Below are 15,729 nucleotides of genomic sequence, written 5' to 3'. Positions count from 1 at the left end.
AGACGTATTTTTACGATAATAAGGGATATTTAACCTTTTTTTTTTTTATGTGCGCAGTGCACACTGTGTGTGGGTGTGTGTATGTGTGTGTTGTAAGGCGGACGTAGTAAAGGACACCATGGAATGGGGAAGTGTGGGCATTTCTTGTACATGAAAGAAGAGGTTAAAGGGGGAATACTGAGTGTTGATTATTAATGAAAGAACAAGTATGAGGGTAACACGGAACATTGTGGGCGTAGAGAGTGCACCATGAGAATGCTAAAGGGTGCAGATTGTTAAGGAAGCCCGCGCTCTATTTTCAGATCCACCTTGCGTTTATGTAAATTACAACAATGACACAAGTAACTGAGACTGTGCCTTTTAGTACGGTGCGCCACATGGTTGTAAAAATACAATTTTGTTAAAAAAATATTTGTATGTAATGTCGCATAAAAACAACCCTCAGAAATGAATTATTATTTACTATTTTGAGTCCACGATTCGACAGACCCAATTCAGGTGAAGCATTGACTTTACTTGGATTAATTTGATCCACCCTCATAGGTTGAACTGAAAAAAATTGTCTATTTGCTGTAAAAAATTAAATGAATTGAGTCAAAAATAAGGAAAAGAATCAAGACAGGATCCTTTAGCTATACTGTATTTTTTCTGAAAGTTATGACAATTTGTGTTAAACAACCCCAAAAAAGTGAGTCATGTTGCAAAAACATGGGTCAGGTTGCAAAAGTCAACAGAAAAATTGTCTCTCTTTATTTAAAAAAATCCAATAATAAGGGTAAATTCATACAAAATAACCCAGAAAGTCTATTTCTTTTATTCGAGTAATAGATCGGTCCATTTTTTTAACCAATTTTGGGTTTAAGTATTGACTGACCAATTACTTGGGTTTATTGGATCCAACCTCCAGGGTTATGGAAAAAAAAGGCTCATTTTTTTTACCCAACTGAATTTTAAGGTGCACAACCGACCAGATCAAATTTCGGGCGGCGGATGATTCGAAAACAGTCCCGGTCTTCATGCCTCGTTTGGACTGACCTTGACCATGACACTAAGTAGAGCGCACGGGACGGCGAGCAGAAGTATGTTCTCAGCAAACCTTGCCAACCAGAGGGCGGTTTCACACACCCCAACCGCCCTCAAGACCTCTTTGAGCCGAAGCTCCTTTTCCAAGACCAGGTCTTTGATGGTCATGCATGTGGTGTACATGAAGGCCAGGACCAGGAACATGGGGAGGATTCCACCAATGGCTCCGATAAAGCTGCAATAAATTGTTATCCATTGGGGACCACAGAGGCATGACTTTAATGTGCCTCTTTGGATCACAACATTGCGGAGTGGCCAAAATGTGAGAAAGATCCAACTGTGTGCTGCTGTTTTGGTTAGTGAAGACCCTTATATAGGAAGTTAACTGATCTACTGGAAGTAAGTTGAGTTCTGTAATTGTACTCATAATAGATGAGTGATAAATTCAAATACATTGGTCCTTCTACATATGAGATTAATTCGGACCTGGATCGAATTCGTATCTTGAAATTTTTGTATCTCGAAAACATCTTCCCCATAAGCAATAACCAAGAAAAGATTAATCCGTTCCTGACCACCCAGAATTATCCATGTTAACCCTTAAATAGCTATAAAACACATTTCCATTATCACTAGAACCATATTTGAAAATTAATTAAACATAGTAATACAGTTATAAGATAATTAAGCTAACATTAACAAAATATATGTGTCTTTATTGTAAGCACTTACCATGGAGCAAATCACTGGAAGCTAATGGAGGTGGTAGAGGAATGAGAGAGAACGAAAAACTGTTGATGATACTTTTACACTGCACACTTAAAAAATTATGTTACTGTAACTTCAGATTAACTTATTTTTTATTTAAATGCACTAGTCATACTTTAATCTTTTTCCCCGTAAAGTAAGATTAATTTGACTATATATATATATATATATATATACATATATATATATATATATATATATATATATATATATATATATATATATATATATATATATATATATATATATATATATATATATATATATATATATATGTATATATATATATATATATATATATATATATATATGTATAGATACATATACCTGTATATAAGGCAGCACAGTGCTTAGCGCGTGTGCAGCACAGTTCTGAGTTTGCATGTTCTCCCCATGCTTGCATGGGTTTCCTCCGGGCAATCCGGTATCCTCCCACTTTCCAAAAACCTGCATGTCAGGTTAATTGGCCGGTCCAAATTGTCCCTAGGTGTGAATGAGCGAGCGAATTGTCTGTCCCTGTGTGCCCTGCGACTGGCTGGCAACCAGTTCAGGGTGTCCCCTGCCCACTGCTAGATCATTTATATACTGGCCAATTTTTCCAGGACATTTCCGTTTTATTTATTATTTCCCCACTGCAAAAATTGCAAAGTTTTATCCACTCATGTATAGTGGATGTATCCATCCATATGTAGTGCAATTCTATTCTTTTTACTATTCATGTACAAGCACATTGTGTAAACACATGAGACGCAGTATTGGAGCTCACTTGTGGAGCATGGAGGAAATATGCACAGTACTTCGTGAATTTGGTACATAAAGAAAATGGTACAACAGTTACCTTACGTCGGGAGACGTGAGGATTTTATTGAAGAATTAATTCCATTTTGTACAGATCAAACATTGTCGTATTTTTCCAGAAATCAAATCCTATTTATCGGAATCACTCTGACGTCTCAGTCAGAGTAATAAAGAGATGGGAGCACTTTGTTATATTGGCAGTAGCCAGGAATATTGACATGGCATTTTGGTGGCATTACCAACGACCTTATTGCTGTTGTAACAGCGTAGTCGCTCGCTAACATGAGCTCACTTGCGAAAGGATTTGATTGACTTTACAAATGTTGGATCAGTACATCTTGTAAATAAGTACAGTGGCATTAATAGCAGCATTTCCGTCTATGGAGCAATGTCTTCGTCTTATTGCTTGAGTCAAAAACAGACAGAATAACATTGAGTCTTACAAGAGACATGAGCAGTGGTATCAACTTTTGGGAGACTTCGCCACTCCTTAAAATTATATTTTCTTCAGCAATGCACGTATAATAGTAATCCAATTAGTGTTTGTGTATACTTTTCAGTAACTTAATTTTAGGTAAGGACTTGGACGTCAAACGACTGGGACATTACTGGACAAAAAAACATTCCGAATACAGAGACTTTTTTATAATAATCCATCTCTGTACTACAAGACCCACAAAGCTTTTGGTCAGAAAAACACCTGGATAAGAAAAACTGTACGTGTACAAGCAATCGGATTAACTGAATGCTTATGCATATGTAATCAGAAAATGAAAGGACTACTGTAAATAATCCATCGATTGGACCACTTACAGAAAAAATTACAACCTTAATCAAATTATTGTAGTTGTTTACTTAGTTATAAGCTCCTTATGGTTTTATTAATTCATAACGTCTTCATTTATTCAGTCTAGGGGTCAGCAACAAGTATATCTGAAGCCGCATGTGGCTTTTTGGCACTCCCTATTGGCTCCTTGGCACTTTTTATATATTTTTTGAAAACTATATGGTTTCTGTAGGAGGACAAACATGACACAAACATTCTTAATGCTTTCCAAAGAATATATGCAGTATCTGTTGCCTTCCTTATAAGGCTTATATAAAGCTTTTAATTTTTGAGGCTACAAACATACTTTATTTTGTTTTTCAACCAATTTGGCTTTTACAAAATTTTATTCGGTCGTTATTAGCTCTGCGACTGGGAAGGGCTCCAGCACCTCCGCGACCCTACTGAGTATAAGCGTTGCAGATAATGGATGGATGGTCGTTATTTTTCAGGTTCTCCATTATTCTATTTCAGCGTTTTATTTTGTATCCAGAAAGTGGCCGTGGATGATATCAAAACTTATAACTGGTTTGAACAAATACTCTTGTTTGGGGTGATTTTCTACTTAAGGTTTTGTGTTTACTCATGGGCTGCCCTTCTAGGATAAAATTAATTGTCAGCCGCTTGTAAGCTCGTACAGCCATTGTTCTGTAGCTCATTTGTGTCAGAATATTCTGTAATAAAACCTTTGAAGGAACTGCTAATGGTTCTGCTTTTATTTTGACTAACCTACCGCGTTACAACTAGATGTTAAACAAACATGCGGGGGAATAAAATTCGCTTTTCCCCTTCACTTTTTTGTACCACTTTCCTCGACAAAAAACATATCTAACTTTACTCAGTTATTATTTTCAAATATCTTAATGAACCCCATAAAGTTTGAATCTTCAATGAAGCCAAGACCATTTCTAAAACAAAGGCGAGAAGAGGCAGTGTGAATGCTAATGCTTGGAGGGTCTCTAGAACAGCTGACGGCCTTCTCATTGCGTTAACTCCTTCGGCAGCGATTCCTCCATGCAAGACGCGTCCGACACCGCCAACCTTGCCACCAGATGCTCTTGAATTATGCATCGGGGGATCGATCAAAGGTGCTTAAGTAATAGAACTCCGCGGCCAGCGGGTTAGCGATGCGTTGCTCCTGTTACATTGGCGGCCTGACCTAAATTTAGGAATGCTGAGAAACTGCTTGTTGTTTTATTATATTATCTCATCGAATATAGAAAATTAATTAAAGAACTGCATTTAATTAGTTGTACGTCATTTGTCATGAAATCTCTTTTAAACTCACTTAAACGTTTTAATCTCAAACAACGTAGCGATCTGGCTTACTTTATTAGTTTCCTCCAGTCCCTGAATCTTGGTAAATATCACCAGTTTGCTAGTTGGCTTTGATGTAGAATGTAGGTCACTTTTAGAGTTAACCTGAAAAGATTTAGCAGATATTGCTTGTGTCACATATCTTAATTACTAAGAATTAGAATAGTCTCTGTGGTCATGAATAAAAACATAAAAAAATAAATCAAAAACTGCATAAATTGTATGTAATAAAACTATCGCTTGTAATTTAATCTCTTTTGAAGGTTACAACTAATCTTCCTTTGTTTTATTCACGAAACAATCCACAGCTGGAATGGGCAAAATTATGATATTAGTAAAAGACTTAAGCAACATGGTGATATCAAAAAAGATTGTATGATCATTATTGGGCTTATTTTATTCTGTTCCAACAGTCCCTGACCTGCATTTAGCTCATTTAATCACAAACTGCATCGGCAAATAGCATAACTTTGCTATTGCTGTTTTAGCAGCTAAGTCACTTTAGGCGTTAACACTTGATGATTTAGCAGCTATTGCTTGTGTCACAGACCTCAACTACTAAAAATGACAATTGTCTTTATTGAAATTTTTAACTACGTATTGTAAATTTTTTACAGATATTAGGAATGGCACTCCAGAATAAACATGTAGAAAAAGACTTTAAAGAAGACTTAAGAATAATATAAATATTAGGACCGGCAATATGTACAAGTTAGTGCTTTTAGACTGAGCAAATTTGTAATTGCATCAGACATTAGTGCAATAATACGTAGCAGAAATATTTTGCAACAAAAAAAGTAGTGACATAAAATCAGACTTTTCTTTGTTCTATACATAGTCAAGTTATTTTTCCTCACTTTTGTATGCTTGTTTGGGCTGGTGATAGTCCTGGGGAAGAATCTGTCTCTGAGCATGTTTGTCGTTGTTGTAAGGGGCCTGTAGTGTCTCTTAGAGGGCAGCAGGGTCAAAGAGGTGGTTGCCGGAGTGACAGAAGCCGTTTTTAAATTTATCCTCTGACAAGGCAGGGCGGACCCGATTATTTTCCTGGCTGTGATGATGAATTTCAGCAAACTTCTTCTGTCTGCTGCTTGGTTTCCAGCATACCACAACATGAATCTAGCATTGTGGGAACAGTTAAAGCTGCTACTGCTAGTGTCTGGATGCATTAATACCCAATGCTAGAGCATGGACATTTTGAATAAGAAAACAGTGTTGTGTTTCATTGCATTATTCTTATTATGCACTTATACCTTTTGCCAGTCTCCAAGATCTCTTTATCCTGACATTTTTTTAAATCTTATTTTTCTCTGTTAAATCAAATGTTTATACTGGAGCGCCTTGTCTAATCTCAATGTAAACACTTTTTCACTACAGTGTTTTCAATGACGATAGAGACAATTTCAATTCTATTTGAATTATACCCTGTCCAAAATCTTGACACATTTCTTTAAAAAAATATTCTAGTTTTTATTTCAGTATATTCTAAAAGGTGCCCAATGATTGGCTGGCAACCAGTCCAGGGTCTCTTTTGCACATTCCAAATGTCAGAGCTGAGATAAGCTACATCACCCTGTAATAAGGATAAGCGGTTTGAAAATTGAATGAATAAATTAAAACCTGGAAGGAAAATGGTCAAATGTACTGATTAGTCGCCCCATCATTTTATTTTCAAATGGACAGTGTGTGCTATTCAGCACCTACTTATGGTAAAAAAAAAAACACTTCATCATTTAAAAATATACTTTTGATCTAAACAATAAGCAAAATGAACTATCATATAAATCTGCATTTTCTACGAAGGGTACCCAAAAAACTCAAAAAGGCTGGCTAAGAAATGAAAAGTAAAATGGAACGTTTTGACCATTTTCAGTAGATTGTATTCTTCGTTGTGCTTTCTAGCACTCATTTTTGGTTGCACTACACCTTTCAGCGACATCTAATGGTCAGATAATACACAATGTCCTTTAAAGAAAGTTTTGAGAAAAACATTATATCATATAATATTTTGGCCCTTTCACCACTATTCTGCAGTCAATGTTATTTCATTACTGTATTTGCAATTGATTTAATTCTTAATACAGTGCATGCGGATGGGGAATTTGCAGTGGTAAAGAAAAGCTTGCTCTGCAATAAACGCCACCATAAATGTAAACAAGAACGCATAGCTCGCACTCTGACAGCACTACAACTCCCCTGCCCTCACCACGCCCCGGAATTTAATCACCAAAGCAAAAAAAACCCATCCATCAGAAAGAGCCAACCCAGCATATAATGGAGAACATCGTCAGATGTGAGAATGTTAAAGGCCCATTGATGGAGATGGCAGCCCCAGGATCCAAACAAGAGATGCCTGTGATTCCCGAGCGTGAGGAGGCACGGGGGCCACTGATAAAAGATGTGTTTATGTGCTATCAGGCCCCATGGGGGTCAACATTTATCCCGCCACATCATCACAGGCGCGGCCGTGTGCCGGTTCAATGGGAAGACAGCAGGAGCCGATGCACTTTGGTCATGTTCGGTGCAAAATGCCACCATGGGGGATACACGTGTGTGAAAGTGAGCGTGAGAGTGAGTTTGTGTAGAACTGTGGGATGCAGAGGGGTCAATTTTGGTTAAAACAAACATTCGTTTAGACCAGGGTTGGGCAAACTTTTTGAACCATTGTGCAATTTAAAGCAGAGATAATAAAATATATTCACCTTTAGAAAAAAAAAAAAAGACCAGAAAAAACAATATAACTTCAAGTACCGTATATACTCTCATATGAACCTACATCGCATATACAACACTCCCTGAAACTGCTTTAAAATCGCCACATATTTCAAAAAAATCAAAACCACAATAACTATTCAATTATCTAGATAATAAAGATTACTATGCCAGTAAAAAGCTAAAACCATAACATTTTCCTTCCCCTTATCACTAACTTTTTTCGGGCCAATTATTATAGCCAGAAAAAGGAAAGAAAACCTACAAAATCCACAAAAATGAGATGAGGTTCATCTCAAACACAATTGGGACGATACTGATTGACTAAACAGGAAGAATAGATAAATCAGGACATCATCACCATCTGCTGTTAAGGAGTATAACCGACCCTCTGTTTTTTCTTCTTAGCAAAGGCCCATGACCCGTTGAAAACGGGTCCAAGACCCACTTCTGGATCCCGACGGATTAGAAAAAAAACACTGCCATTGTCACGGTCGCCTTGGTGACCAGTCTGCCCCGCCCTCTGGGCAACAGCTGAAAGCAGTTCCACTAATTGTGGGTCTGTATTTAAGGCTACATTGTGGGCTCTGCGGTTGCTGGTTCATTATACTCTTATACACAATCCCGGTCTGTTATGCTTGTCCTGTTTTAGTCTATTATGCCTTGTCATGTTTTAGTCTGTTATGCCATGTCCTGTTGAGTTCGTGCCGGAGGAACTCTGTATTATTCTGTTTTGCCCCGGAGTATTGGGCGACTTTTATTTTATTAAATAAAACTTATGGATCGTCAACGCATTTGAGTTCTCCCTTCATGCCTCCTGCCTCCGTTCTGGTCCGGTCACCTTCCACGCCACCACGCCTCGTGACAGCCATAGACTGCGTAACATCAAAGACTTCAATTTTTTTTACACAGGAATTTTCGCATCTGGAACAATACAAGGAGGCAACCGCTGAAATATGTCATCGAGAGCTTACGATTGTTCCCCTCCGTTTGACTAGAGACTGCAGTTAAAATAATTACCGCCACGGTCCTTTCCCATCTCTCTGTTTCAGCCCATCTTCTTTTGTCTGATTTCTCTTTTAATTATTCATGAATGAAATAGCAATTTCAAGGGTTAATAATTTATCGGATTGCCCGTGTGGCAGCACGGGTGAGGGAGTAAATGGTGTTGGGACTGTGGGTATTGCACTACTTTATGGCTTCCATTTATCTTCTGTAATTATTAATCGGTCCACTCGGGAAGATGGAACGCAGTGACCGAAGCGGCCGGGGACTGACCGATTTGCTAACGTTACAGGACCGTCACCCAAATGCCTTCCGAATCAAAATCCTGCTGTGATTGGGCTATCAATTGAGTTAATCTGTCATGTAAACATGGTCAAAGATTGTTGGGGTTGGAAAAACGCTGTAAAAAAATACAGTGACTATGATTATGGATATAGAAATTCTTGAACAGCATCTTTTTGACCTACGGATTTGAAAATTGTTAAATACATTGCCAGTGGCTGACCGAGTCCATTTTAGACTCAACCTCCATCTATTACATAGTATGAATAAAATGGATGTATAGAACCAGAAATTGTAGCATGCTGAGAAACTAAAGTACCCTTTTTTAGTATTAATTATTCCCAATTGTATGCACTTTCCCCAAAAGAGGTGCATTGTTATTAAACAGCAGAACAAAGTCATGGTTTTTATGGTAGCTTCCCAAACATTCCATTAGGACGGCTTTATTGAAAAACTCTGCAATATAAAGCACATAATGCTCTGAAATTAGATCCCTAATCTCTGGAAATGGCAGCCCCAGCGGAGCTGAATTTTCTGCGTCGGGTTGTGGAGTAAGGGCACGGTGCTGTTAAATCTCCCCAGTAATTATCTTCAGGGTTTTTGCTTTATTAGGGAAGATCGTAATGTTGTGAGGTTGTGAGTCGGAAGATTTTTTTCTCCCTGTCGATACAGCGTTTAAGAGATGAAATGGGATTAAGAAAGGCTATGTTATGTAAACCGAGCGTCTCGATTTTTAAAATGCCCACCCAATGTAGGGACCAAAATAAATAATTCAACATCCTTTAGTTATTTGGGAATGTCCTGTGGTTTGTCAAAAATTGATCGTTTGGACTGACTGTATTCCTGGTCCCCTACTAGCTTGATTGAGTGGTCCTTTGTTTCTGTTGTTGCCTCATTCAGTGCCGCAACATTTTAAGAAGCAAAATTCCAAAACAAAAAAATATATATTTTTTAAAACTATTGTAAACGTGTCATAATTATCAGGCCTCATGGGATTATTTTGAATTAAAAATCACAATTAGACTGCAGGAGTGGCTTTGATCAAATCTTTGTCCACACATCTAGGGATCCCCAATTCCTTATTATTGCCCGCATGTGAGTAGGTGTAGTAAAGTGTGTTGAGAGAACAAGGTTTATTCCTTTAAAAGATAGTAAATGTTTTGTGCTCGCGGAAGGGAATGCAATTGCATCAAAATAAATGGATCACTTCACTAGAAATATCAAGCGCTGAAAAGTTCATGCATCGCTCATACATTAAGTTTAGTGTTCTTGCAATGAAATGCATTTTCCAAGCAAAGTGCCCTTGAGTTTATAGAAAGCATATATTAGACATTGGGAGTATTACAAATTTTAAAAAAAGGAATGAAATGAAAGATCTACTTGAACTGCATTCTTTGACAAACAGCCTTTTTTCTTCAACAGGTTTATTTTCCTTTATTCCTGGGTTTATGGTTAATAGTTTGGTGCCCACTTGTCCATTTTAAACTTTGTTCCTTGCATCTTCTGTTTCCGAGTTCGGTCTTTGTTTTTTGTTTGGACTGTTAGGTTGGAATTTTTTGACATGTCATTTGGTTTGTACCTCTATTTCATTTGTTACTTTAATATTTGTTTTGTTTTTGGTTTTGTTCATAAACACCATCCCTATTTTGAGCACACCTGCCTCAGTTCCTGCTTCCCCTTACTTTGGGTCCACCCATAAAAAACTAATATCTGTATTACGGAAAAAAGGAAAAAATAATTTGAAAATGCACAAACACAGCCGAATGCGTCACCGAGTGAAATTGGCCTCTATCTTGGCAACTCTAGTCTGGTCAGCTAGTAACATTTGGAAAGAGATCGACAGTTCAACCATTGGTCTTACAAATTCATTGTGATTTAGTGATTTTTTTTCCCTTTTTTGTCTAAAAATATAGGTCCTAAGAAATATTACTAGAACAGCTTTTTTTCCATCTTAGCAACATTGCTAAAATTCACCCATTGCTGTCTCAGTGGGAACAAGAGCCTTCAGCTGGTACAAAATACTGCAGCGAGGCTATTAACTAAGACAAGAAAGTTTGATTGCATTACCCCAACTTTAGCTAACCTGCATTGGCTCCTTGTTAGCTTAAGATGCGATTTTAAGGTTCTGTTGGTAAGTATACAAAATCATGCATGGGCTTGCTCCCTCATATCTTTCAGATTTATTTTCGCCCTTTGTCCCGGTCCAGAGCCTTCTCTCTGAAAATGCTAGTCTACTAGTGATCCCAAGAGCCAAGAAGAGATTTGCAGGTTCGAGAGCGTTCTCCATTTGGACCCTGGTGCTGTGGAATGCTCTTCCCCCTGAGATTTGATCTGCAACCTCAGTGGAAATTTTTAATCTAAGCTTAAAACACACTTCTATTCTATAGCATATGAATAACCTATATTTTATGTTGACAATTTGTGTTTATTATTTGTTATTGCAACATCCATTGCAGCCTGGTCAGCCTGGAAGGGGAATTACCTCATGTGCAGTCCCTTCTCAAGGTTTTTTCATTTTCCTCATGTTGAGGATTTTGAGTTTTTCCTTGCCCTCATGTAGGTTTTAGATCAGGGGATGGTGTAACAATAGTCTGTGTTTTGCAATAATCTGTGGTCTGTGCAGCCCTCTGAGACTCTTTGTGATTAAGGGCTGTACAAATAAACATGACTTGACTTGAATACAGAAAACTCAACGTTCGAAGACAATTGCAAAATATGTGAATGGTGCAGGAGTGTCAGCAATTGATTTGCTACTCAAAATTATTTTTCTTATATTTATCATGTTTAATCTTTACTATTGACACATTTAAATTATTGTTGAAGTTTAGGTACCCATTTTCTTAATATTTCAGGTATTTTGGAATGCGAAGACACATAGAAAAATATATACACATTATTTCTTAAAGAAATATTAGGGAGTAGTACTACAAATCGGTAGACAAACTGTCACGGTCGCCTTGGTGACCAGTCTGCCCCGCCCTCTGGGCAACAGCTGAAAGCAGTTCCACTAATTGTGGATCTGCTACTTAAGGCTGCATTGTGGGTTCTGCGGTTGCGGGTTCATTACTTATTATGCACAATCCCGGTCTGTTATGCCTTGTCCTGTTTTAGTCTGTTATGCCTTGTCCTGTTTTAGTCTGTTATGCCTTGTCCTGTTGAGTTCGTGCCGGAGGAACTCTGTATTGTTCTGTTTTGCCCCGGAGTTTTGGGTGACTTTTGTTTTATTAAATTAAACTTATGGATCGTTAACGCATTTTAGTTCTCCCTTCATGCCTCCTGCTTCCGTTCTGGTCCGGTCTTCCCTTCCACGCCACCACGCCTCGTGACAGAATGAACCCGCCAACAATTGAACTCAGCGAACGATCCCAGCGCGACTTGGGGAGAGCTGGAGAGCGCAGTTTGGCAGGCGCCTACTGAGTTGGCCTTCCCTGCCCGTTCGAACCACGGCCCCGCCCGTCGTGGCCCTTGCTGTGCCTCGAATGGGGTCCCAGGAAGAATTGACGCCTGCCTGCCCGACTCCCGTGCCGATTGCCTGCTATTCCCTCTCCCCTGCGTGCAAATCCGACTCCGACTCCGCTGCCTGCGTGCCAGTCCGACTCCGCTGCCTGCGTGCCAGTCCGACTCCGCTGCCCCTGTTTTGCCGGTTCTGATTTTGACTCTCTCATGCCTGGTCTGTTTTGATTTTGACCCTCTCATGTTTACCTGCCCTGATTTTGCCTGTCCTGTTCTCGTCGGTTCTGCCTGTCTGTTATCCCCTGTCCAGTTGCCCACCAGAACCCCTCCCTGCCGAGCGCCGATTCCGATCCGCCCGACGCAGATGGCGCCTGCCTCTCCCCGTTCCTGCGTGTTCGGAGGAGGGAGCGGGGTTGCCCCAATCGCGAGCGTCAACATTCCGGGGCGTGAGGTTGTAATTTTTTCTTTTTGGGACCTCGGGAGCTGTCCCTTAAGAGGGGGGCTCTGTCACGGTCGCCTTGGTGACCAGTCTGCCCCGCCCTCTGGGCAACAGCTGAAAGCAGTTCCACTAATTGTGGATCTGCTACTTAAGGCTGCATTGTGGGTTCTGCGGTTGCGGGTTCATTACTTATTATGCACAATCCCGGTCTGTTATGCCTTGTCCTGTTTTAGTCTGTTATGCCTTGTCCTGTTTTAGTCTGTTATGCCTTGTCCTGTTGAGTTCGTGCCGGAGGAACTCTGTATTGTTCTGTTTTGCCCCGGAGTTTTGGGCGACTTTTGTTTTATTAAATTAAACTTATGGATCGTCGACGCATTTGAGTTCTCCCTTCATGCCTCCTGCTTCCGTTCTGGTCCGGTCTTCCCTTCCACGCCACCACGCCTCGTGACACAAACAGCGATTTCAAATGGATTTTGGTTGAGTACCGAGGTATGAGTGTTAATATGATGTACATTTAACAATTACGAAGCAGACAAAGGATGATGGTAAATTGGCTGCACTACAGACAAAGTCGCTAGCGTTCCCGACTAGCAATGCACAATAGTTGAGGCAGTAACGGCTAATGTGGCTAGCCTCGCTGATGTGTCTGATACATTATCATTTTTTTCTGGTTTAAAATCCATCCATCTATCCATTATCTGCACCGCTTATCCTAAGTAGGGTCGCGGGGGTACTGGTGCCCATCCCAGCTGAACCCTGAACTGGTTGCTAGCTAGTCGCAGTGCACACAGGGACAAATAATTTGCTCGCTCATTCACACCTAGGGACAATTTGGACCACATTTCAAAAACCTGACATGCATGTTTTTGAAATGTGGGAGGAAACCGAAGTGGCCGCTGGAAACCCACGCAAGCACAGGGAGAACATGCAAACTCTACACAGGAAGGTTTGATCTCATGACCTCAGAACTGTGGCGCACACGCGCAAACCACTGCGCTGACTTGCTGCCCTCACTACACATATAATATATAAAATAAAATACAATTATAAATTAAAGTTATACCTCTCAATACGAGATATTTTAGATGAAAGTTGTCTTAAGAACAAAGATTTTGCCCGCCATACATGAATAAATAAATTATTACATAAAAAATGAAAAATAAATAGTTAAAGTTAGGAATATGGTTTCAAGGTTCCACCTTTATTATGTATGCCGGTAAAAAATATCATCTTTTAAGTACACTTTGTAATAATAATCTGGGTGATTTGGAATGCGTACAAATTGATAAAATGAATACTGTTTTTTTCCCCTCTTTCTTTTTTCTTGTTTTTTTTCCCTTATTCTCTAATTCCCTTTTTTGCTATTCCTCTCCATGTGATTCTATTTTCTTGCTTTTTTTTCTCTTCTATCCTTTATTTACCTTTTATTTTATTTTTTCCCTATTTTAATTACTGTATTTCTCATAATTTTCACAGTTTTTCTTTCCTTTTTTCTCTTTTATATTTGTAGTTTAGTTTTCTCATTGTTATTTTTCTGTCCAGCTCAGTGGCCCTGAGGTTATGGTGCCCGCCCCGAGACTGGGAGGTTGTGGTTCAAGCCTCGGCCGAGTCATACCTAAGACTTAAACATTGGTACCCGTTGCCTCCCTGCTTGGCGTTCAGTATTAGGGGGGTTTGGTCACCTAATGACTCCCAACACCTCAGTTGGGTTGAGCGAGGGGGCTGGGAATCCCCTCCTCTGTATCAATCTCCCAAAAAGAGTCAGAAATGACTCTAGCCACCTCCCAATAGGGGGATATGGCTGCTATATATATATATATTTTTTTTTTTTTTTTTTCTGTCCCTTTCTTTTTTTCCCTTTTTCATTTTCCCTACAGTTTCCTGTTTTCTTTGAAGATTTACTTTTTTCTTTATTTTTCTTTCTTGATATTTATTCTTTTCTTTTTATCTTTCTTAACAAAGGGTTAGGCAATAAAATGACACAGTAAATGTTGCATTTTGGTGACTTTGTGCCTCTGCAGTTTTTATTCTTACTTGTTCTTTGTAGCACCCTTTTTTCTGGTGCACCATACAATACAGCGACATCTTGTGGTCAAATATTACACACTGTCAGTTGAACACCAATCCTTCACACATATTGGTCACCTACAGAGGTATCACTGTAATGCTATAGTCCATTATATCCTAAGCTTATGCATTTAAATCATTATAAAATGATTTAGCTCATCAAAACAGCAGCACTAACCAGGTCACATATGATTCTGTCACAGTGGTCACTCCTCAATTTTGTTTCAGTCATTTTAGATACAATCTGTTTTTGTTCCATAATAGGTTTGGACAAATGAAGGACATTTTGTTGAAGGTCCCCCGTGTGGGGAGATGTTTTTTACTTTGTACTACCAGAAAAAATAAAATAAGAGCACTCACCTGTCATCCACGTAGCAAGGGTACGGCATTTGCTGAGCGTAAACGCCGAGGAGTCGGTCGGGCGACGTTTGCGCTCGTATGACGCCATGCTCCATCATGTCCTGCAGGTAAGCGAAGCCTCCCCGGATATAGCGAAGGTCATTAAAAGAGTTGTCCCGGGCCCCCGGAGACCATGACCTTATTAAAAGCAGACACATTGTCATCGGTGCTGGCAAAGGCCAAGTCGATGTCGGGTGAGCCGCCTCAGGGCTTTTTTTCGGCCCGACAAAAAGTGACAGTAGCACTCAAATTTACGATTTTGTTTTACGTATTGAGCTTTTTTTAACACTGGAGATCGTAAACGCCGTACGGCCGAAGATAATATGGGGAATTGTTTGGGTGTAAACTTTTTCCTATTTCTCCCCCTCATTAATGATTCCAGTTTCCCTTTTAAGTGATAATAAACCTTACAAACACAACACGGCACTTCCTTACTCACAGAAAGACAGACTATGTAGAATATCGTAACAAAATTGTTCTTTCTACGATGATGTTGTCATCTGCTATTAGTGACAGAAGATGATCTAGATTAGAGCACTAAACATTAGAAAGCAGTAGATTCTGTACTCTATTTGTAAGCGTGAATCACAATCAGTCGCCAGAAAATCTGCTTGATTAAAACCAGAAGTGTCAAATTATAACC

At 39.3% G+C, this 15,729-nt stretch overlaps 1 protein-coding gene across 1 annotated transcript in view; it reads right to left on the bottom strand.

Annotated features, from left to right (window-relative positions):
• LOC148356998 (phospholipid-transporting ATPase ABCA1) overlaps nucleotides 1-15,729 on the bottom strand; it is a 181,764-nt gene that overhangs the window by 128,925 nt on the left and 37,110 nt on the right. The window contains exons 14-15 of the mRNA XM_088347477.1: nucleotides 15,048-15,224; nucleotides 1,036-1,258 (exon numbers count right to left, since the gene is read on the bottom strand). Coding sequence (XP_088203603.1) covers nucleotides 1,036-1,258; nucleotides 15,048-15,224 — 400 coding nt within the window. The remainder of the gene's footprint in view (nucleotides 1-1,035; nucleotides 1,259-15,047; nucleotides 15,225-15,729) is intronic.

Source organism: Urocampus carinirostris, chromosome 11 (assembly GCF_059441175.1).
Source record: "Urocampus carinirostris isolate Australia breed hairy pipefish chromosome 11, RoL_Ucar_1.0, whole genome shotgun sequence".
Taxonomy (NCBI): domain Eukaryota; kingdom Metazoa; phylum Chordata; class Actinopteri; order Syngnathiformes; family Syngnathidae; genus Urocampus; species Urocampus carinirostris.
Note: the sequence above shows the minus strand (reverse complement) of the source record. Positions and strands in the feature narration are given on the sequence as shown.